The following is a 24,671-nucleotide window of genomic DNA, read 5'->3' as shown; positions in this document are numbered from 1 at the left end:
TGTAGTCTCCAATTATCAATGTCAATATCTCTTTCTGCCCTATGGCTCTGTAAAGCATTTGTGCCAAGGGCTTTAAAATTCTGTGATTTGGTGTCTTCATGAGTAAATGAATGATGTTAGCATATCCTTCACTCATTTCTCTCTGTCCATTCTTACATCTGTGGAGACCCCGAGGGCCATTTGTTTTCACACAGTCACTATACTGTCCCCGCCCCCACTCTCAAATAACTTCACCTACAGACTGAAAGAAAAAGTCAGCAGTTACATAAACATGCCTTTCAATTTTATAACAAAGAGATGATACAAGAGAATGAAACAAATTTTTACATTTTAGCTATACAAATGACACACACCAATCTTTGTCCTAACTGACAAAGTTGAGCATTTAAGGTAATTTTCTTACTGAGTATTTACGCAATATATTTCATTTTCAACCAACATATTATGAGCTTAAACTACCTGATCCAAACAGTTGAGCAGGTCACAAAGGCAAGCCCACTGGAGCGCAGGTGTCGGGTAGAAGGACAGAAAGCAGGCGGTGAAGGTGTTGTGGCACTCCTGAAGGACCGCCTCCAGGAGGCTCAGGGGCTGGCTCAGGTAGCCCTGAGGGTCGTTATCCAGCTTCACCATGCAATGGTCAACTCCTTCCGACAAAATTTTTCTTAACAAAGTTCTTGTCTTTCCAATACACTCTGCTAACTTGGTAGTTTCTTCTACAACTGCTTTTCCTGTAGCTTTGAGAAAATAAAAGTGTTAATAAACCAAGGTATGGACATGATAATAATAATTCAGCCATTTATTGTATAAGTAAAAAAAAAATCAGACTTTGGTATTATAATCCAGAAATGAAAATGCTTAGTTTATTTGGGCTACAAAATAATTTTTTAAAAATCTACATAGAAAAAATTACTGTCATTAGTATTTAAGTCTAAATTTGTGATTGAATTTTTTTTCTATTTGATAAATATAGTTTAAAAGTAACATTTTTTCCTCCCTTAATTTTAGAAGCAACTTAATATCTTGGGATCTTAAACACTTAGCTATCTTTACATTAATTCTCTTAATCTCGGAAATGACTTGTTTCCATTATTTAATTTACCATACCTGACACTGGGTATATCTCACAGGTATAGACTCTCAGTAACCGCAGACAACAGGTCCCCACAAAGCGCAGTCTCTCTAAATCCAGAAGTGTGGCTGTGAACTGGAACCCTTTCAATCCTCTAAGTTCTTCAACTCCTAAGACTAAGGTGGTCCAGCTCCAGTGAAGAATACTTAGCAATGACTCAAAACATTCCTAATCCACAATATGAAAAAACACACAGATCAGTTAAAATGAGTCAGTTTGAATATAAGAGAGCAATAGTGGCTTGAGACTTCACAACTATCTTGAACTTTTGCTGAGTTTGATAGGTGAAATGAAACACGTGTACATTTTACATTTTCATTTTACCAGCATAGCTAATTTATCTTATAAACATGGAGAGAAGAAGGAAATAACTCATGGTTTACATGTTTCTTTGACATTATGTCAGTACAGTATAACAACTTAAAGTAGTGTTAAAGTGTTATAAATCAGTGATACCTACACCTCTATTTAAATAACTTGCATATTATGATGTACAATAAAAACTATAACCAGTTCTTAAAAGCCTGACTTGAACTGAAAAACTCATGCATGGCTTAGGGCTGGTGTTGCCTGCCGACTTACATCGTCTGAAGACTGTCACACTTACAGGACAGCAAACACTAAATATCTCAGAGTGGAGCACTTGGCTCCTTAGTCCTCACCAAGGCCCAGATGACTGCTGGTATAATATAATAAATGAAATTTAAAATAAATGACTGAATACATTTGTTATATAAACAATTTCAATAACCTAATGACCATAAGGTCATTTATAGGTACATATAAAAATTTTTAGAAAGAGCAAAAACAGTCCTGATCTTAATAAAAAGATACCAAATCACTGTTTAGAAGGGTGAGTGTCCAGTTAAAAAAGTTACAAGATATTTCAGACATAGAAAACCCAATTCTGCTGAGCATGGTAAAATCATAGGCAACATCTTTATTTTTCCACTGTTTAAAGTACACATTATGTTTGCCTAAAATACAGACACCACAATAAAAGCAAATCTGAGTTCATAAAACTGTGCTGAGAGAGTCTTAGAATGAAAATTCAGCAATGGGTAGGTAGCGAAGCTGCAACGGTTACAAATGGCTTACCACTGAGACAGTTCGTGCAAACGATCTCTTTAGTATGTGGACAGGCTCACTAGTCTGCTGCTTGCCTTTGGAAGCGCTGCCGTCACTGGTTGGGAGTCTGGGGGTAGAAGACAGACAGTATGCTAAATTCAAGTAAGTGTCCAGTGACACATTTTGATGTACATTTTTCAGTATCAGTGAAGTGCTTAGCTACAAATGGAATATCCACATTGTTCCACTATCCCCAATCTCAAGGACCATCGTAGAAGAGGGAACAGAAAGGCTTTAAGACCCAGAGGTTGGGGTGGACAGGAGCTAACAGGAATGCCATAGTCATGAATGCAGAGCAGCTCCTGTTGCCAGCACGATACCAGCACAGGACCAAGTCAGCCAGCATTCTATTACTCTATTACAGGGAGGAGAGGAAGGAGTTATGACAGGTAATAACTCCTGAGAGAAGAGTGCTCAGTTTTCTTTATGGGTGTGGCCTGCTCTGGGAAATGCCCCACATCCACGAGCACAAAGAAGGTACAAATGGGACTCAGTGGGTTCTCTCACAACAGATGAAAACTGATACAGAGATCCACAACTGGTCACAATGCAGAGAATAAATGATTGTGGGGTGCTTAGTTCCAACTGATATACCTACAGCCCAAGCCTATACCTAAAGCTCAGGGAAAGTCATGTAAGAGTGAATACAAAGATTTTAAGAATCTAGACAGTGTCTTCTAGATATGACAGGCAAGCTGCACCCACAAAATTGCAACAATATGGTTGTCCAAGCAAGACTTGCATAATGACACCTGTTGACATGTCAATATGGATGGGAGAAGTCTCCCATGACCCCACCCACATATGGCTGCTGAGAGAGGGGAAATCAGTGTTCTCCAGGGAAGGGAGATCCTGATAGGTTATCCAATTCCAAGTGGTCAGCACTAAACTCCTGAGAGCAACACTAAATAGACCCAGTACGATATATCATCTATCCACCCACCTACCTACCCACTTACCTATTTACTTACAAACCGATACACAGTGTATATGTGTATGTGTGTGTGTTGGGGGGGTGTATGTATAACATCAAAGACTACAAAATTCAACAAATGAATTAGAGAAAAAATTTCAGGTTTTAGTGTATATTAGAAAGGATGAGAATTCACCTTCAAAAGTCATATTCTCTACTAATGTACATATAGTTATTCAACAGTAGTCCATAAAAGCAGTCCAGTGCAATTTGTTATATTCAAAAAATACGAAGGGCCTGGAGAGATGGCTCATCTGTTAAGGCCAAGGCTCACAAAATTCTGCTAATATCAAAAACAATGGCTACAATATATAATGTAAAAATCAAAAATCCTTTCTGGCAAAATATGAAGTTTCTAACATTTAAATTCTTTAGTGATTACCAGAAGAGAAGATACGGAAGAGTTATTTCTTCTGCTTGGGGGGGATTATGTATAATATGAAAAATATAGTTTTAATGTGAGTTTATAAGAAATCTAAAAATAGACAATTAGCAGATGATATATGTCAATACATGTTTGAAATATTGTGAATTAAAATTCTTATTGTTATAATAAACAACATAAACACTTTGCTATTTCAACTAAAAGAGGATATTAATGGTAAGAGATTTTCCAATGTGTTCTGTCACAAAATAAATACTGTAAGACTATCAGGATGGAGAGAAGGCTGAGTAATGGGATATGTGCCTAGCATGTATTGGGTCCTAGGTTAATTCCCAACACAAATAAAATAATGACTATAAGTTGATTAGGCCTACGTCTAAAATATCCTCCCATCCTAATTGACATTCTTTAAGACATACTTTATTAGTTTATAACATTCTGAAATTGGTATTAAAATCAACAAGTAGATTAAACAAACAGCTACTGACATATTGTTATTGCTATAATATTGGTACCCTGCTGTAAAGAGAAGCTTTTTCTTGTGAGAAGCCTTCCCGCCTGCCTGGTTCTAGAGCCACATCAGTCCCAAATAAACACACAGGAGGCTACCTAAAGAAGAAAGGATAGCTACTCAGAGGACCACCAAACATGCAATAATATGACGTATTATCAATGTCTACATCTCTCTATTTTGTTATTGTAATTTCTATTTCTTCCACTTCTTACTATGCCTGAGTCCCAATTCATCTAATTAATGCTGGCTTTGGAGTTGGATTGGCTCTCCTGCTTTAAACCCAAGCATACTGTTAAAATGCAATTCAGACTTTCTGTATTATATCAAAGAGCCATTGATATAAGACAGAAACAACAACAACAACAAAAGATATATACGGGGACTGTCATCTGTGTATATTTGATTCTTTCTAAAACTCTAATCTCCTTCATGTGAATTATCTTCCTTAGGGTCGCCTTTCCCAGTATTCATACACATAAAAGAATTTCTGTGCTAACATTAATATTTCAGTTTTCCAGAGACAAAGGGATTTCTTGACAGCGATCTTCAGCTGCTTCAGAAAGAGAATGTGGATTCACTTCCCCGACTCAGCCTGATTCGACTGGATACATCTAAACTGCCCCACATCATCGACCCCACCTGACAAGCACCATCCTGAAACCAGCTTGGAACTACATCACTCAACACATCGTCAGGCCAAAGAACTGATACAGTGCATCTTCTACAATCTGATCAGAGCTTCAGACAAGAGCTTCAATCAAAATCAAAAATCTAATCCGGAACTTCAGTCAAGCCTCTCCTGAAAAATGGAGACTAACTGACCTACTTAAGACTCTTGTTACACTAACAATTTCTTCTCACAGGTCCCCATGATTGTCATCGTCCCACTTCAGCAGGAAGTAAATTTGAGAATTCCACGTCCCTTCTCCCTACTATTGACATTAGAGAATAGTTTACGTCCCCTCTCCCTACTATTGGCATTAGAGGATAGTTTACACCTGTTAGTGTTAATTTGCAATTATTTTAGGGTTGGGATTGGAAGGAGGTGTTCAGACTTAGGCATCCCTTTCAGATAAGTTTAGAATTTAGGTGGAATGGATATGTTTAGTTTAGGATAAGTAGATTATAACTTAATTATCATCCTCTACGTATATATGTTGTATATGTTTGAGTTTGTATCAAATTTAAATCTCCTATTTAGACTAAAAGGGGAATTGTAGGAGTGAACCCCAAAAAGCTATCCGCCCAACAGGGCGTGGTCAAGGTAGAGATAAAAGGAAGTGAAAGGTAAAGGGGCTTCCCTTTTCTCCTGGAAGCCAGCCAGGTATCGTTATACCCTGCATCATGAAAAATGTAAAGTCTGATATAGAAAACGGTTATAAAATTATATTAATATTATCTAAGTATTTTATTTAGCTACATTTTGCCAGTATAACATTAATTTGTTCAATGTTTTAATAATTTTTCCATTATTATGCTGTATATTTATAGTGATCTTATTTCAGCACAATCAAAGGATAAACAGTATTACTTGACTATAAAATGTTTAAATACCTGTATAACAGTTGAGGTATCTGACCAGCATTTACATCAGTACCATTATTTGATTTCTTTGAACTCTTGAACTGGAAAATGACCCTAAAGGAGAAAAAAAAGAATAGTAGGATACCAAAAGTGACACACTCTAAGGTTCACTAAGTAAGGAATATAATAATAATGCTCTTAAATTTTATGCTAATGAAAATTACTCATTTGTTAAAGAAAAGAATCACTTGTGAAACAGCAATGCCCTGATTGAGAGTTGCAGAATTATCAAAAAGATGAAGGACTGCACTTGAGGAGCATCTTGCCTCTATCCTTCCGTTTGGTTTCACCCCAGCAGTTAGCTTCTAACTAAAGATTTCCACTTTGCAGAATGAAGGCAGTGTCAACACATACATCTAGTGATGCCAGTTTCCCAGAGTCATGATATTTCAATTTGAACGGACTCTATGTTAGAACCATGCTATTCTGGGTGAATATAGTTCTAGCCAATATCTAACAGTGAGCTGAAAGAGAAACATCCCGTGACAGACTTAACTTCCCTTAAATACTTATCAACACAGAATTCACCTCAAAAATTACCATGTACCTTCCATACTATGTACTTCTATACTACAATGTTTAAGAGATTTCTCTTACAAATCACAGTGACTCTGTGTGTGTGTGTGTGTGTGTGTGTGTATGTGTCCAAATCCCTAAGCATCCTGTACCCTTCCTCTGTGTAATCTCTAATTTGGTTATAACACTTTTAAACAATTTAATACCCAGAAAGACACATATGCCATCGACAAGAATAATGCAGTCTTCTCCGTTGTCTACATTTTAATTTAGAATTCTGGCTAAATGACATACATGGTTATATAAATTGTATTAATACTCTATGAAACAACAGAACAAGATCCCACAAACAAAAACAAGAGTTGCAGAAGTCCAAATTCAACACTATGCTTACCCATCATCTGTAGTAATAGAAGCTTGTCCATGAGACCCACAGTCACTGCTGGGACCTGACACTCGAGCCCATGCTACATACCACCACCCAGCTTGCAGGAGAACCGGCTCATCAAACATCATTGCATATTTTTCTCTAGAGAAATTAAGAAGTCGACACATTTGAACTTGTCTGATACATGCATTTACTTTCAAATACCTTATGCCAAAACCCATGATACTGCTCTTTTTACTTTAAAGATTCTTGTCTGGCAAGAATCTTATTTTAAATTTTGGACACCAAAACAAGTTTCAGTTCCTTATGTTTAGAAAATCAAATTATATTTCTTTCTTCTCTTTATGGATTCTACGAAATATTTAAATCTTATAAAACTTTCAAAGTGACTACCCTAAATGTCATCCTAGAACCTACATCCAGTAACGGATGGAAGCAGATGCAGTGACCCAGAGTCAAGTACTGGGCTGGGCTGCTAGGTTTTGGGTGAAGAGAGGGAGGAGGGATCATATGAGCGAGGGGGGTCAACAAGATCATGACTGGAAAAACCATGAGCTGATCTAGTGGGAGCTCATGGACTCTGGACTGACAGCCGGAGAAACCCCAGGGGACCAAACTCGGCCCTCTGACTGTGGATGACAGCTATATGAGCTGATTTGTCGGGGGTGAGGGCTGGTAGTGGGACCAGGACTTATCCCCAGTGTATGAGCTAGCTTTTTGGAGCCCATTCCTATGGAGGGATACCTTGTTCAGCCTTGATACAGTGGGGAGGGGCTTGGTCCTACTTAACTTGGTATGCTAGACTTTGTTGACTCTCCAAGGGAGGCCTTCCCCACTCTGAGGAGTGGATAGAGGGTGGGAAGGGTGAGGTAGGAGGAAATGGGATGGAGGTGGAACTGGGGGTTGGTATGCAAAATAAAAACATTTTAATAAAATAAATTTTTACAAATTGCTATAAAAGCATTAAAACTTAACCCTAGTTTGTGGGCTATTTATTCAGCTAAGTGTTCTGAGAGTTAATATGTCAAGAAAATGACTCTCAGGTCAAGGATTCTGAGTGATGACTTCCTAGTTTGGAAATTTGAGGCAAGTTACTACAATTCTGTATCTCAGTTTACTGCAACCCTGACATGCAAATACATTGTTCTCATGTATGAAATTCCCTCCAAATATTTGCATTATAAAAAGAGGGGAAATATTTGGATAATTGAGTTGTCTGAGGATAGTGTTTGGAATTGAGCCTGTTACAGAGGACAGACTCTACATACACAAAAAGTTAACTTAACAGAAAATGACATCGAAAGGTAAGACTGCCTGGCGGGTGGCAGAGTAAAAGTAACTGGTTTTAACTGGCACCGGCAATGAGAAAAAGAAAGAGCAACAAGGAAGAAGAATGCTATGAACAGATTTGTATAAAAGAAACCAGGAGGGAAAACCCGCAAGAGGGGATTCTGCTTTGGTAATGCATTATGATGGATAAATAAAAAAGACAACTGCGACCCATAAAAGTTAGGGCCTGCTGAGTAAGCTAATGAAGAAAATGTAGGTGATTCTCTACCACAGATATCACAATTGGTATCTTAGAATCACAATCCCTTGCTAAAAATTCAAAAGCAAATGACAAGGGTTTAATGACATGATAAGGTTTTAGTGAAAGTTACCTTTTTAAGTGAATTTGTATAAACAATAAAGGTTAAAAGTAACAACAGCTAGGGTAATGTGGTGGCTCTCAACCTTTCCAATGCTTCAGTACTTGACTACAGGCACTCATGTGGTGACCCCAGCCACAAAATATATATTATGTTACTGCTTCATAACAGCAATTATGAAGTGTAATTCGTAACAGTAGCAAAATATTTTTGGAGACAGGATTTGCCAAAGGAGTCATGACCTACAGGTTGAAAACCACTAGTCTAATGCTTAAAGTAAAGAAACAGAGGCTAGGTAGAGTGGCACACGCCTTTAATCCCAGCACTTGGGAGGCAGAGGCAGGTGGATCTCTGTGAGTTTGAGGGCCAGACTGGTCTACAGAGTGAGCCCCAGGATAGCCATGGAGCCACAGAGAAACCTTGTCTCAAACAAATAAACAAACAAAGCAATAAACAAAGAAAGCAATAGACCAGTTTTTCGTTAGATATACTCTTATTTGTTTGTTGCCTTCTTTATTTTTAGGTATGCTCTTAGTTATCAGAAGTATGTCTCTAGTAATAAAAGTAAAACCAATGTCATACCTTTATTTTTGGAAACATGTACCTTTATTAGAAAAATGTCTTTATTCACCTTTTAAGGTTACTTTTGTATGGCGTGTGTGTGTGTGTGTGTAATCTGCACTGAGAGTCTTCCTCTGTTGTTCTCCACCTTATTTCTTGAAACAGGGTATCCTACTAAACCTGGAGCTCACTGGTTTTTGCTAGATTGATTGGCCCGTGAGCACTAAGGGTCACCTGTCTCTCTACCCTGCAAGCCCACTTAACAATGAAATTCTCAGAATGTATCTCCATCACTAAATGAAGCATAACTTTATATAACTAAACTTCCCAACTTATTCAAAACTTCCTTTTAAATATGTATTTGTAAATTAAAATGAAAATTTAATTTCAAGTATGTAAAAACTATACTGAATAATGAGCAAAACATTTACCTAGCAGCGCAGTCATAAGCCAACACGTCAGTCTCTGCAAGAAGGTCTCCATCAGTTTCATGATCTCCTCCATCAGGACCCAACTCAAATAACTGTAGTAAAGAAAAACAAATTTACCCCAATCACTCAGTTTTGTGCATCCAAGTGTCAGTAGTCTTAAATTTTCAACCACATCCTAGGGTCTGGAAACCTACTTCTACCTCAGACTTCACTAAATTGCCCCAGAGACCCCAATATTCTTTGTTCTAAAGCAAATGAGCCATCTTCCTCTTCTTGCTGTCCCTGCTCTGTGCAGTGGTAGTGTCTTTAAAAAGCCTGTGCTCACACTTCTAGGCCATCACTGTGTCTACTCTCTCAGCAGCATAAAAAAATGGGATTTCTGAAACCAGCTTTAGCTCCACCCCCTACTCTAACCCAGTTTATATTTACTAACTTGTCTTTTCTTTTCTTTTTCTTCTGTAGTGGTGGTGATTGAACTCTGTCCTTACATGCTAGGTAAGTCTATTGGTTAATAGCAATTTATTTATAAAGAATATTTGATTAGAATACTTTGAGTGTAAAATTTCCCAGTGCTTTCTCTTTGTAGCATAATATAATGATCTGACCATAATCTGCCTCTTCACTGATACTCAACAAATACTTTAAAACTCATACAATGTACCAGTCACAGTTCAAGGAACTGAAGACATAAGGATGAAAAACAGACTAGAAAAAACAAACAAACAACAACAAAACCACCTTTGATAAAAGTCTGTGGCAGGGAATAGAATTTATAACTTTAGATGCTCAGCAGGGGAGTCAGGGTCAAAGGTGATGAAGATGTGAGACACACAGGTCTTGATGAGAGTGTGGCTAGAGAGAAGGGCCAGGCAAGGATGCTGAGGCTGCACTGCTTAGCAACCCTGAGGAAGAATCAGCAAGTCATGGTGTACAAAGACAGTGAAAAAGCAAGTATGACATAAACTCAGACAGACGCTCCAGTGAGTTATGATAGGCTCTTTGGTCCTATCCTTTAAGGCACTGGTTCTTAACCTGTGGGTCATGACCTTTTATGGGTCCTATATCAATATCCTGCATATCCAAGATTTACATTATGATTCATAACAGTAGCAAAATTAGTTACGATGTAGCAATAAAATAATTTTATGGTTGGGGGTCACCACAACTTGAGAAACTGTATTAGAGGGTGTCAGCATTAGGGAGGTGGAGAACCAGAGCTTTAAAGGCCTTCCTCTATCATAGGAAGACACTCACTATGATTTGTGATAGTCTACACCTCAAAAATCTCTAAAGCCAGAAGGGAGAAATGCATATTGTCTTGAAGAACTTGCTAGATATTATCAAACATACATACACAAACATATATTACCAACTACATATATACCATCACGATGAGCTTTCTGGTACTATCAAATATACATATATAAACATATGTTACCAATTACATATACATCATCCTTATGAACTTGCTGGGTGTTATCTTCTAGAACTAGATGACTCACTGAGATTGCTTTTCTGACTGATGGACTCAAGCCATTTTGAACTACTTTGTACTGAAATACAGCTGAAAGACTAAAACTACTGGATTATTATTATAAAGATGTGCTTAGGGTATTCTTAACCATTATTCTATTTCTATGATTTATATTACCATAGGAACTTTAATTTTTACTAAATTCATTCTAATGTTGTCTGTAATTTTAAAAGTATATATATTATCATCAATAGTAGAAAAAAGTATACATTTTTAAAAAGTTTTCAGTGTTGAGGTTTACGAAGACTGTCCTCAAAAGTAGTCAAGAGCTTTAATGTATTCCTTTCATTTGGGGGTATTACTAACAAACCTTAAAAAAGAATACCTCTCACAAAAGAGCTTGGACTACAATTTCTTGTGAAACATGATACTGGAATTGAGGTAAAACTTAACAGTATGGAAAAGTACAAAGAGGACAACTACAGACACAGTGTCCACTCTAGTACTGAGTAAATGAAGCTGACAGGTAATCTACAGACAATGACTGCTGGCTCTTCCAGAGATAAACAGGTGTTGGGAACTTGTGATTTCTTTACAACAGGCAAGATCATAATCACACAAGATAGCCTGAAAACCACCAGATTAACTTTCAAACCTCAGGGGTCATTCTCTCTTGGTCTCCCAAGCAGCTAGGCTTACAGGACTGATAAATTTTTATACAAAAGACAAATATCTCCCCACTTCTCACTTTATCTCTAGTCCCCGCCTGGGTGTGTGTGGCGGGTATATGTTTACACGGTACTTGACAATGAAAATGCTGAAGACTTAAACACAAAAAGGTGTGCATCCTGTCCCTACAACAGATCGAGGGTGGCCACATGAAAGGGTGCAGCTAACTAACCATTTGGAAGTTTAGCACAAAGCAGTGGGACTGGCTATGAATCCTTTTAAATTACTAAAAACTCATTTTCTCCAAGTCAGTGATCTCATAGCTTTGAGTATGAGTTTAGCAATGTTCCCTTTCTCTAACAGAGCCATTAAGAATAAGCCAAGGTAAAAAAGGTAAAAATGAAGCATTCAATAAGACAACAGACTAAGCCAAAACAAATGTCTCCAAATGAAACAGTTACAGTATGATGAACTTTACCTTTATTTTAGCAGTATATTCTCCTCTACCTCCAAAAAGACCAAGGCCACCAAGTAAAATGTCAGTGTCAGCACTAAAACGTATGGCTTCAACTGAATGGGCAGAGTAACCCCAGCCCCCTCCGTGACCTGAAAGATGTAAATAATGATGGTTTTAAATACGCATGCATTTCTGCTGTTAGATAGCATTTCCTAAGTCTAAGTATACATACTTTCAAACCTGTTTACTACACTGTAATCTTCCTTGGAATACACTTTCATTACTGCTTGAGTTTCTTCCTCTGTACTTGCAATGCCCATCTTCAAGTCCTGCATAGCAGCCAAAGTATCAAGACAACCTAAAACAACAAACAAGTCAACTTCAAACCCTTGAAACAAAAACTTCCTGCAGTACTGATGCTATTTAATGCTATGCATGGAAAATTAAAATAAATAAGTTATGAATGTGCCCCAATAAATATAATCTATTCCTAGCATTAAGCACTTCATGGAAGAATACATACAATCAATTCTCATCTGCATAGATAATCATCATGCTGAAAACATAAGTTATTTGTCATTTTTCACAAAACTAAACTTCTGAAAAATAAACCTCTGAAAAATCGGAACCACTTTATTTTTGGTCCTTACACGTTTCAGAACATCCTAAATCAATTAGATTTTCATTGTGCTCTTAAAGAAAGACATACTAGTATGAAATAACTTTAATGTTTGTTTTGGATGTTTATAACGGTTAAAAGGAAATCTTACGAAAAATGAGGAATTATATTTATAATCTACTAATTATGCTTAGACATACGAATTTATAGTTGTAAATGCTATATACAAATAAGCATGTCTTTTTGTAAATCTGCATGAGTGCAGGGAATGCATATTTGTGGTCACATATATGAAAGTGTCTATGTGTGTATAGGTAAACATGCATGTATGTGCACATATGTTCAGGCCTAAGACTAAGGAGTCACATCAGGTGTCTTCTTAGGTTGTCTTCTACTGTGTTTATTGACGCAAGGTCTCTCAACTGAACTCAGAGCCCACCAATATGGACCTTGCTGGCTCCAGGGATTCTGTCTCTGTCTCCTAAGCACTGGAATTATAGGAGACCCACCAAACCCTCCCAACACTTATGTAGTTCTGGAAATCTGAAGTCTGGTCCTGATACTTGGAAGGCAAACTTTACCCACTGAGTTGTCTCCCAGCTCCTAAATGAGTCTTTCTGGATAACCATTTTCTAAAAATAACACAATATACAGGTTATGTGAATTGCTTTAAATAAAAACTAAGAAAACTCTAGCAACTACTTATTGTAAAAGTTCTGTATCTCAAAGAAGTTAAATAATGATATATGTAAGCACTATAGGAACATATTTAGTCTACAGCTCTATAAATTTTTAAGTTCAAGTTACGCAGAATCACATCATTATCTTTTTATTAAGGAAATTATATACAAGGATGCTTTATACTTAGGCATTCACTTCTCTTTCATGATATTGGTCGACTTCTTCTGTATCATTTCATGGAGACCAAATTTCTTAAGAAATTAAATTTATTTCAGCTGAACGTCAAAGGGGAACCCTACCCAGAATGTGCAAGGCTGCATGAGATCGGGTGGTAAGAGCCCTCGATCCTGTTGGTAGAGCAAGTTCTGGACTTAGAATACTACATCTGGACTGCATGTCTGTTGCAGAAGGAAGTCTGGCATCAGCAACCACTGCATTGTAACACCAGAGCTCTCGGGTACTTGGTCGGAACCTAACAAGAGAGATAACAATTACAGCACCTCAACACATAGCTAACTTTGAAAATCTTCTAAATTATAATTGACTACAGAGTAAACAATAAGTTAATGTACCCAGGAAAATACATGTCTCATTGTTTTCTATACCTAAGCTAAGTATATAACTAAAGTAGTTTAAACCACTCCCAAAAAATCTGACAATAGTAATATAGATTATAAAACTTTATAAATATTGAAGCAACTATATACTTAAATTTGATGCATACCAAAAAAAAAATAAAGCTCTCTTATACCAAAACCTCCACTAACAAATTAAAGACAAGGGAAATTTGATAGAAAATGTGAAAAATGCATATGCAACAATACTAAATAGTCCTAATCCGTAGGAAACTGCAACAGAAAATCAATCCAATAGCAGTAAGTGGGCAAATGACATGGAATGCTACAAAGCAGTACAGTCTCAATAAAAACTATAAGGAAGCCAAGTCACAGTGGCCTCTTACCATTAGCCTATGATTTTTCTACTCAGAACAAATCCTCAAACGGCTAGCAAAACAGTGAATGAGGAGTTATTATTTAATGAATATAGAGTCTCAATTTAGCAAGATGAAAATGTTCTGGAATTCTATAGGCTATAAGGTTATCTGTATCTGTATATTTTTAAAAGGGCATACAGGTTTGTTACATTTTTATTAAATTGTTTTCTTTAAATTTTGTATTTTTAAAGGTTTTTAATTAAGTTTAGTTAAATAAATTCAATTAATATATTTTAAAATAGACAATTTATTAGCTAAAATAGAATTATCTCACGTGCCCCTTTCTTTCCTCCTTTTACCCCACCCAGCAACTCTCTCTCAGATAAAAAAAGAAACAACAAAAAAAATTTAAATAGTACTTTAAACAAAATAAATCCTATAATAGAGGCTTCTATAATTAATAGGAATAACATCACACAGCTGCTTTTGAGAAATGCTGTTAATATAACTTTTCTTTTTGAATACAATAATTTTCTTTCTGGTTGCTTTAATAATTATCTTCTGATCTTTAATTAATGTTTTGCTGTAGCAATAAAAATCTTTGGACTGCAGATAATTGAAAAGTATTTCTAGAAAACTTTTAGGCATTACATTTATAAATACTGATTTTCCTCTACCATCTCTAATCTCTCCTGAGATGCCAATACTTCCCTCATGAATCTGTTACACGTTCACATTAAAACCTTCAAATATGTAAACATGAATCTGAAGATTACATGTTTTTGCTTTGCTACATCATTAAGCATAATATATTTCCTGCAGCTGGGTTAATTCTTTTTTTTTTTTTTGTGGCTTTTCGAGACAGGGTTTCTCTGTATTGTTTTGGAGGCTGTCCTAGAATTCACTCTGTAGACCAGGCAGGCCTCGAACTCACAGAGATCCGCCTGCCTCTGCCTCCCAAGTTCTGGGATTAAAGGCATGCACCACCAACTCCCGGAGAGTTAATTCTTTTCCAATATTTTTTCAAATCTTTAAAAATTTATGTGTATACATGTATGTATATGTGTAGTCTATATATAAGTATATGGTACCTGAAGAATCCAAAATAGAGTAAATCAATAACTTAATAATATACCTTAAGGCATTTGGAAAACATGAATAAATCAAACCCAAAGGAAATAGAAAGAAAAAAACTCAGTAAGGTCAGACATTAATACAATAGAAATAAAAAAAAAATGACTAAGAGTCAATTGAGATAAAAAGCTGGTTCTTTAAAAAACTAAACAATATTAACAAATCCTTAGACAAAATAATCAAAAGAGGAAGAATATCCAAATGAATAAAAATAGATATGAAAGGGGAAACAGGATGAAATTCGGAAAATCATCAGGCCATATCTTACATCAAACCTATATTCCTGAAACTGGAAATTGTAAAAGAAATTGATGAATTTCTAGATACATATGATCTACTAAAATGAAGCCAACAATTTAAATAAGCAAATTAAACTAACCAAATTGAAAGAAGCAACTTAAACAGACAAAGGATATTGAGTCCATAATAAAAAGATGCTTAGTTGATAGCAAATAAACAAATAATAAATATAAGTGAAGTCCAAAACCAAAAGGATTGATACATAGTAGAATTCAAGACTTCCATAGAAAGGCTACTGCTAACACTAATTATATTCAAATCATTCCAAAAGATGACAAAAGGACTTCTTCCAAACTCTTTATAAAGCCAGTACTCACTACCATCATACCAAAGACATATCAACAACAGAAAGGAAAGATATCATTCTCCTGACAAACTAAAAATTCTCAATAAAATACTTACAAGCTAAATTAAAAATCACACCAAAAAGATTGTTTATCAGATCAAGTTGCCTTTATAAAAAATGATGCAATATATATACCAATATATTTAATTCCTCATATAAATGGATTCCAAAATAAAGTATGAAATTATCATCTAAATATAAAAAGGCCTTCAACAAAAATACAATATCTCTTTGTGATAAAAGTCATTGACAGGCTACAGGTGGAAGGAATACATCTCACCATAATAAAGAATACGTATCTATCACTAACTTGTAGCCAATATCCTGATAAATGGAGGAAAAGCTCCAAGCATTTCCACTAACATCAGAAACAAAACAAGGGTAGGTATCCCTCTTCCTACTAATCAACACAGTTGTACATGAAGTCTTATGTACAGCAGTAAGACAACTGAAAGAGATCGAGAGGATATAAACAGGGAAGGAAGAAGACTCCACCAAGTAACTTCTACAGCTGATACACACTGTTAGCAAAGTAGCAAGATACAACATTAACATACAAAAATCAGTAACTTTTTAAAACACACGCCGTAAAAGAAATTAAGAAATCAAACCTATTCACAATAGCCACTAAAACCAAAACCAAACAAAAAGGCTGGAAATAAACCAACCCAACGAAATGAACTATTTCTACAATGAAAATGTTAAGACACTTGTCAGTGTCCATAAAGATGGCTCCACTCCATCTTGGCTCAAGGACACAGAGTTCAAAAACTGTCTTTAGTAAGTCATAAGACCTAAAAGTCAAAGGCATGGCTACAGTAGGATGTTCGATCTTGGCCCTGGATGTCTTATCTAAATAACAACAGACCTGGTGTGAGGTGTGGTTACTGAAACCTTGGAGAAATGAAGAAGAAAAGTCTGTTTATTCCGTATACATGATACCATGTTCCCCTTTTTGGTTAAAGAATATAAGAGTGGTGAAAACTAAACTTGGGGCGCATTCAGTATTAACTGATTCTGCCCTCCTGACATCTGCTGTGACTCCCTTTCTATTTAACTGCTTTAGCTAGCCTTGCGTTAGTCCATACTCCCCTCTGAGGAGCAAACCATGGGCTGCCTGCCTGGCTGGCTCTGACTGCAGCCCCGCAAAGACAGCTTCCCACAGACACTAGATAGAAAGACCTGAAGCCCATGTATCAGAGGAAATACACAATGTGAAATGGCAACCTAAAAGCAAGCTACAGAATTAATGCAATCTCAATAAAAATTTCAGGGACATTCTCCACAGACATAGAAAAAATGCTCTCAGATTAATATGGAGAACGCCCTACTCCAAGTCATCTTCTCCAGTCCATCTCCATCCCCTTTGGGACTCTGCCTCATGGTGCAGACGCAGGGGTCCCATAGTTCTTCTTCACAAAGCCCTTCCGCCCATAATTATCAAAACCGCTCCCACTGTACCTAGTCTAGTTTTCTCTGGCTTGTGGAGGTACTCCAAGCTAAATACACAAAGGCTGGAGGTTAGGATCCATAAATGAGAAGGAACCTGCTCTACTTGTCTTTCTGAGCCTTAATTACCTTGATTAGTATAATAAGTCTAGTTATATATTAGTATATAATTCCAGTTCTATTCATTTACCTGCAAATTTCATTTTTCTTCATAGTTGGAATAAAATTCCATTATGTGTATGCGGTTATTTGCCATACTACAAACAAGTTCTACAAACAAAATGAATCCCCTAAGGGTAAGTTATGGTGCAGGTGCTCAGAAGGTTAAGGCAGGAAACTGCAAGTTCGTGGCTAACTCTGGCTACACAGTGAGTTCTAAGCCAGTCTGTATAGTACTGTCTTGACCAAAACAAACAAGCAAACAAAACCCTCCCCCGAAACCCGATCAACCACCTCTATGCACCCGCGTATTAAACAGTTAATAAGTATCTGTTAACAATGCAATTAGCATAGCAAAAGTAGACAACCATAATAGTTCTGTTTACTGCTGCTGCTAGCATGGGAAAATATGGATAGCTATTGGGAGCCATGCAGCCTAGTGTCCAATCATCATGTAACTGCCTGTCCAATGGTTTTCTCGGGGCAAGGCGCCCGTGGAAACCGGACTGTCACTAGGAAGGACCAGTCGTCCACGGGACAGCATAGGAATGTGTGAATCCGTGCAGCTGGCAGGCTCTTCTCTGTCACTACACTGTTGATTCTTTGGGCAGTTTTTACTTTTACTTTGTCAGTTACACATGCAACAGCTGTAATTTTCCCAGGAAATTCTGTTCCTTTTTAAGTATTTTCTCCCTAAGATTCAGCAGGAAGTTAATGCTTCTTAAATTTCTTATCTGGAATTACAAACTACAACTCCCAATTCTGGGAACTTTTCTGACTCAATGGAAACAGTTAGGTACATGTGAGAAAACTACACTCGGAGCATTAACCCTGTCTCACAGTTCTGGAAAGGAGAATAAGGCAGGCATACACAGACTGGGGGGGAAGCCTCAGGAACACACATAGTGCCAACCATTAAGAGGAAGTTCCCTGAACACCAAGCATAGAATCATCAGTAGGATCTGGTATTTCCAAGAGGAGAAAATGCAATGCAAAGTATGGGGGGAAAGATCCATCTTTACCACACACAGGAGCTTACATTGGTGGAAGAAGTATGGTATAGGGGGATGGGAAAAGAGCGCTTGTCAGTGTCCACCTTTACAGAGAGACCGAGACATGGGACCCCCTGTAGACATGGGAGCCGTAGAGAAGCGTGTCTTGCAGACATGAAAGAATTGTTTGGGTTTGAATGTCACTGTCGTTAGAGCATTGTACCCACGTCCATTACTTTTAAACTTTGTAACCACAAGTAGCTGACAGCTGACCTAAGTGCTGCAAAGGCAGGATGTGTCTGACTAGATATTTAGTTAAGGTCTTAAAAATGCTCAACTCTATGTCTACAACAAAGTTGGGGGGGGGGTGCACAACACGGGACATGGGACTTGGAGAAGCATGAAGGGGAGTGGTGGTGGAGCTTTCATAATGACCACAATGAATTCCTTAAGCTGGGATGTATTTGTTAAAGTCAGAAATAGAAGCCAATAACAAAGCTGTTCATGTAACCTGGTAGGAAAAGCTCTGTTTAAGTAGCAATAAAGATGGCCTGAGCTATTCGAGGCCACTTGGGTGTAATTCAGTTGGCAGTCAGAATTTTTCCTAGTGCTGCACCCCAACTCCACCTCAGGATCTGAACCCAGGCCAAGGCTGGACCCTGGCAGAATCCCATACACTGTAAGTGGGAATATCGAAAGAAAATTTCAGCCAATGAATCTATTTCAACTCAGTAATCCCATTTCTTTAAAAAAAATCTAATTGATTTATCCTGGTTTATATGTATGTGTGGACACGGTGAGATGTGGAGATCAGAACCCAACTCTAAGAGTCAGCTTTCTCCATCTATTACATGGGTCCCTTGAGATAAATGCAGGACAGAACTTGTGTTGTCAGGTATGACAGCAAATGGCTTAACCTGCTGAGCTATCTTGCCAGTCCAGCAATCCTACTTATTCTTTATCTAAGAACCTTTAATTATGTGTACGTATGTGTGTCTGGGTGTGGATATGTGCACATGAATGTCATGCCTATAGAGGCCAGAGGAGGGCATCAAATCCCTGGAGCCAAATTTTAGGTTGTCATAAACTACGGCCTATGAGGATTCTAGAAACAGACCTGAGGTCCTCTGAAAGAACAAAGGAGCTCTTATGGCTAAACATTTCTCCAGCTCTGTAACCCCTTTGCTTGAAAGTTACACAGCTGATCTGAGCAAGTGGGAGCTCATGGACCCCAGTCTGAGAGCTGGGGAACCAGCACAGGACCAAACCAGGCCCCCTGAAAGTGGGTGTCAGTTGGGAGGACTGGGCAGTCTATGGGACCTTTAGCAGTAGAACAGTATTTATCCCTAGTGTATAAATGGGCTTCGGGAGCCCATTTCCCATGGAGGGACACTCTCTCAGCCTAGATACAGGGGGAGGGGGGCTAGTCCCTGTCCCAAATGAGTCCCTGGAGAGTGGATGCAGGATGGGATAGGGGGGAGGTAGAGGGCATGGGAGGATGGGAGAGGGAACTGGGATTGATATGTAAAACAAGACTGTTTCTAATTTAAATAAAAATTTATTTAAAAAAAGTCATGTTACAAGGATTTATATTCTTTATGTATATGTAACTCTAGGATATGTTTCCATGGTTTTGTGAGGCATCTCAGGTAACAGCATACATAATTTAAAAAACAATCTAAAATGTTTGCTAATAGGTAAAAAGTTAAGCATATTTAGCATGACCTAAATAAAGAATTTTACGACTAAGTAGGTTTTTTAATAAAGAAGAAATTGTTACTGAGAAAAAATTTAGTTCTTTAAATAACTATACTCATATATGTAAGTACCTAAAGTTAAATATAAATAAAGCATAATACTTTGGCTCAGAATAGAAGGTTAATGGGATTTTGTATGGAGGATGAAAAAAAAGTCTGAAGCATGACCATAGTTTTTTCCTACATGTGTTTTCACTTTGGTTTTTAAAAATTTCATACATTATTTAGGTAAAATTTTGAGTGGAAAACAAAACTATTCTTAACTTTTATCAGATGTTTGTAAATGTTAAGTTTCTGATTATTCATGAGAAGTCAGCTCCTAAGGAATGTGAAAGGAAGCAGACAAGAGACAGAACAGCAAAGTTAAATTAGCTAATGGACCCACAATGCCTGCCATAGTTGCAGAATCCAAGGACTGTGTAGGAAGTCCCAAGGAACACAATAGTGATGGTCCAGACAATGGAAAGAAATTCTGAACCCAACTTAAAGGGAACACCTCTCAGCTTCACAATGGAAACAGAAGATTGTCCTTTGTCTGTTAAATCTCTTTTGGAACAATGAAGAAAAAGACGAAGAAACTAGTCCTTGGGAATATCTACCTCATTCACTGCTGCCACCACACATGAAAAGGGGAAGGTCCAACCTGTTACTTTACAAAACAGATCACACCCCAGGAAAAGTAAACTAATTCAAACTACTTTCTACTCCCCAAACTGTTAGACATTTATTTCTAACTCAGGGTCCAGAGACCAATTCTGTCCTATATTATTGGTGCTATGTTTTATAGTTATGTGTACATTTCTGTCCCAGTCTATTGATGCTGTGTTTTACAGTCATGTGTACAATTCTGTCCCATCTTACTGGTGCTGTGTTTTACGGTCATGTGTACAATTCTGTCCCAGCCTGTTGATGTTGTGTTTTATAGTCATGTGCTTACCTCCAAAGCACGTCATACACAGGATCAAGACACACACCAAATCCTTGCAGATCTTCTTGTTCAGAGTCATTAAAAGTCTTACAACTTCCATCCACTTTATTGATAAGAAGGCATTTAAATGGTGGAGGTTCTGATATAGAAGCAGGTACCAAGCCTTATGAAAACACATTTAAATATATTTTACTTTGCATCAACTTTATATATTCCTCTAAGCCCACAAGGAAAGCAGTATTATCAACATTTTAACATGAAGAAGCTGACATATGCCTAAATGGTATAAAGGAGTCTGTTTCTGTGTGGCAGAATTAAGACTACACCTCTGACTACCTAAATCTACAATGAATGCTCATAAACACTATGCTCTAAACCTCTACTGTAGAATTATTTGCTGTACCATGGACTTAGTTTCAAGTGTGATCATCATAATCTACCATAAGAATGAATTTCAATAATTACAATAATCACTGAAAAAGAAAACCACTCATGACACTCTAAGTCCTGATCCCTTTATAGTATAGCTCACATTTCTGCCATTGCGTAGCTTATGAATATGCTGGTTTTTAAATTTCCCAATTAACCGATTTTTCTATCACACAGACATATGAAAAGGTACAGATATATCTCATTATTAAGACAAATTATTTACCTATTATGTGTTTGCTAGCAAAAATTTCTGATGTTGCAAGTACATGAGAATTTATAAGTGCTTCATCAATTCGTAAGAAAGTCTGGTCCCCACTTGCACCTATCCAAGTGGCTTTCCGTCCATATTTTGATCCAATGTTAGGCATGGAGGCTGGCTTGGCATTCCAATATGGTACATCCAAAATGGGTCGTCCCAGCTGTCCTTTCTAAAAATGAAATAAATCATATTATCCAGATTGTTGAATAAATAGTATGCAGGTTCTTTAATGTTAAGATAACTGTCTATAAAAGTAGCTTTATGAAATCTGATTTTTATGTATTTTTAATTTTTCTTAATAAACAAATGTGGAATTTGGACCTAACGTTTTCAAAGTAATAGAATAATTTTATTACTTCTTACTATTATCATCTTTTAACAATGCATGGTTTATATGTTTGTAGTAAACTAAAGTGTTTTTCATAAGCAATGTTTCCAAACTACTCTGTATTTGCCTAAATTTAAATGAAAGGTATCTGCCTCCTTTAAAGGGATTACAGGTGTGCGCCATCACCAACTGGCTTCACTTTGACATTTCAAGGTAACAGTGTAAAAGGAAGGCACTCAAGCTCACACACTGAGAAGACATTTTGTGATAAGACAAAAGCGTAAATAAAGGAACTGAGAATAAACTCAGAAAACTGGTCAACGCAGTTCTTACACAAAGTTTTAGTTAGTCATTTCATTTTATGTTTTAAGATAAATACTAGGAATATACAGTAAGGTGTTTCTTAAAAACAAGTTAACTCACTTAAAAAGTGTAACTGCCTAAGGGTAGTTGGTTAAAGAAATGTATTTCAAAAGTAAAGAGTTGCTCACTATTAAGCCATTACCTGAAAAAATAAAAGACCACTGACAATGGATTAGATGATGCTAATCACTGTGGTTCAGGAGCCATCTCTCTCCCAAAACTGTCCTTTCAGAAACCTCTGAAGAGATGACACCCTACCTCATGGTTCCCGAATATTTAATGCAACCTTCCCAATGAGAATAAGCAACAAACCATAAAAAAAAAAAAGAAAAAAAATACCTCAACACTTCAGGAATGGGAAATGAGAGAACACAGACTACTGCAAACACTCACTTATTATCCTATGAATACTTCTACCCTTCAGCATCACAGCCCAAACACAACACACAGGCTGACTACAGAAGCAACTAAGCCTTAATCCTTACGCAAACACCTAGGGAAGGACCAGAAGCTAATAAAAGAAGCAAGTAGCTAGTGCTTACCCTTGTCCAAATATCTATTTTTTGACAAAGGGGGAAAAAAGCACAAAAAGGGAAACAACAGGAAAAGCACACAATATTCAAATATATTCTGCTCTGTGAAGGAAAGGAAGTCACACAGACTATTAAGATAAGCATGTATTCCCTTACCACCACCCAACAAATGTGAAGAAAAACATTCAGAAATATAGGCGCCTAAACAACCGCATAGGCACTCAAGAGTGTGGTGAAAACTCAGCCGTATTTGAAGTAAAGTCTGCAGCTAGAACTTCTTAGTCTAGAAGGCCATAATTGATTTCACATTTCCCTCCAGAGGACACAAAAGCAGCACACAGAGCAAGTGAATGAACCACGTTATGATTTTATAGAAAATGACTTAAACCTGTAACCAGAGGAAGAAACCAAATAACCAAGTTCTCTTCCACTTGTCTAGCAAGCCTAAGGGGATAGGAGGCACAAAAAAGGCCAAAAAGGAGAAATGAATAGAGAGGACTTAGAAAAGTGATGATCTCCTCCAACAGACAAAACCAGACCTTCAACAGCAAGCTGGTAAATAGGTCAGGACTTGACAGTTCATAGCACCAACCACAGCTATCAGATCAGTGCCAATCAAAAGGCAGAACAGCACATACTGTTGTCAAAGCTCTGGAGAAAGCCTCTTTCATACACAGCTTCTGACAAAAATAGACTATTAGCACACACAAGCCTACCACAGCCCTAACTTCTGATCCAGAATTCTCAGTTTTTAGAATTAATCTAAAAGACACATGTCAAATAAGATTATTATGTTATTAAAATATAAAGTACCTAAATGTATAAGCATAAGAAACTGAAAAAGTATAGTAAGAATATACTGCATGACAGGTACCTTTGAGAAATTCTACACTGAGTCAGCAGACACTGCACAGAGATATGCAAAATCCTAGGACACAAGCAACTCCAAATCCACAGAGATGAAACAAATATGATAAAACCGAGCTGTGCTCCACATGCTTGCCTAGTGCACATTCACACGCTTGCTCTCACTACCTGCTCCTTTCATCAACATTTTACAAAGCTGGAGGGGGAAAAGAGAAGGGGGATGTGATTATAATCTCAAAAGCTTATTTCCATAAAAGAAAAGCAGATGGAACAACGTCAAAGAGCAAAACAAAAGGCTTTATATTTGGTCATCACAGGTGATTACCTAAGAGACATAGCTGAGGAAGAGGAGTCTCTGCCTCATCCTTTTGGCTTCTGTAAGAAAATAATATAAAACAAAACCATGGCCAGATACAGCAGAGCAGGCCTGCAACCCTCTCATTCAGGAGACTGAGGCAGAGTATTGAGAATCTAAGGCCTCATCTCAACAACACCAAAAAAGGGTACATAAGAAAAGATAACCATGTAAGCATGTGTGTGCCAATACACGTTCACAATAATAGAAAGTGACATTTGTTATGTCTTATTCCGTACAAGTACCATTAAGGCAATGAGCAACCATGGCCAGAATATGTAATAAATACTCTGAGAAAATTAAAATACCTGTCAAAGATAATGCTTTTTTTTTTTTTTTTGGTTTTTACGAGACAGGGTTTCTCTGTATTGTTTTGG

General features: G+C 37.1%; 1 protein-coding gene across 1 annotated transcript in view; it reads right to left on the bottom strand.

The window, feature by feature from the left end:
- Mycbp2 (MYC binding protein 2) overlaps positions 1 to 24,671 on the bottom strand; it is a 213,433-nt gene that overhangs the window by 110,001 nt on the left and 78,761 nt on the right. Inside the window, 11 exon segments of the mRNA XM_040750559.1 lie at positions 460 to 734; positions 1,105 to 1,297; positions 2,228 to 2,324; positions 5,684 to 5,767; positions 6,624 to 6,758; positions 9,259 to 9,350; positions 11,880 to 12,007; positions 12,091 to 12,216; positions 13,458 to 13,630; positions 21,167 to 21,320; positions 21,813 to 22,017. Coding sequence (XP_040606493.1) covers positions 460 to 734; positions 1,105 to 1,297; positions 2,228 to 2,324; positions 5,684 to 5,767; positions 6,624 to 6,758; positions 9,259 to 9,350; positions 11,880 to 12,007; positions 12,091 to 12,216; positions 13,458 to 13,630; positions 21,167 to 21,320; positions 21,813 to 22,017 — 1,662 coding nt within the window.

The sequence above is a fragment of the Mesocricetus auratus genome, unplaced genomic scaffold (genome assembly GCF_017639785.1).
Source record: "Mesocricetus auratus isolate SY011 unplaced genomic scaffold, BCM_Maur_2.0 Super-Scaffold_2245, whole genome shotgun sequence".
Lineage (NCBI taxonomy): Eukaryota > Metazoa > Chordata > Mammalia > Rodentia > Cricetidae > Mesocricetus > Mesocricetus auratus.
Note: the sequence above shows the minus strand (reverse complement) of the source record. Positions and strands in the feature narration are given on the sequence as shown.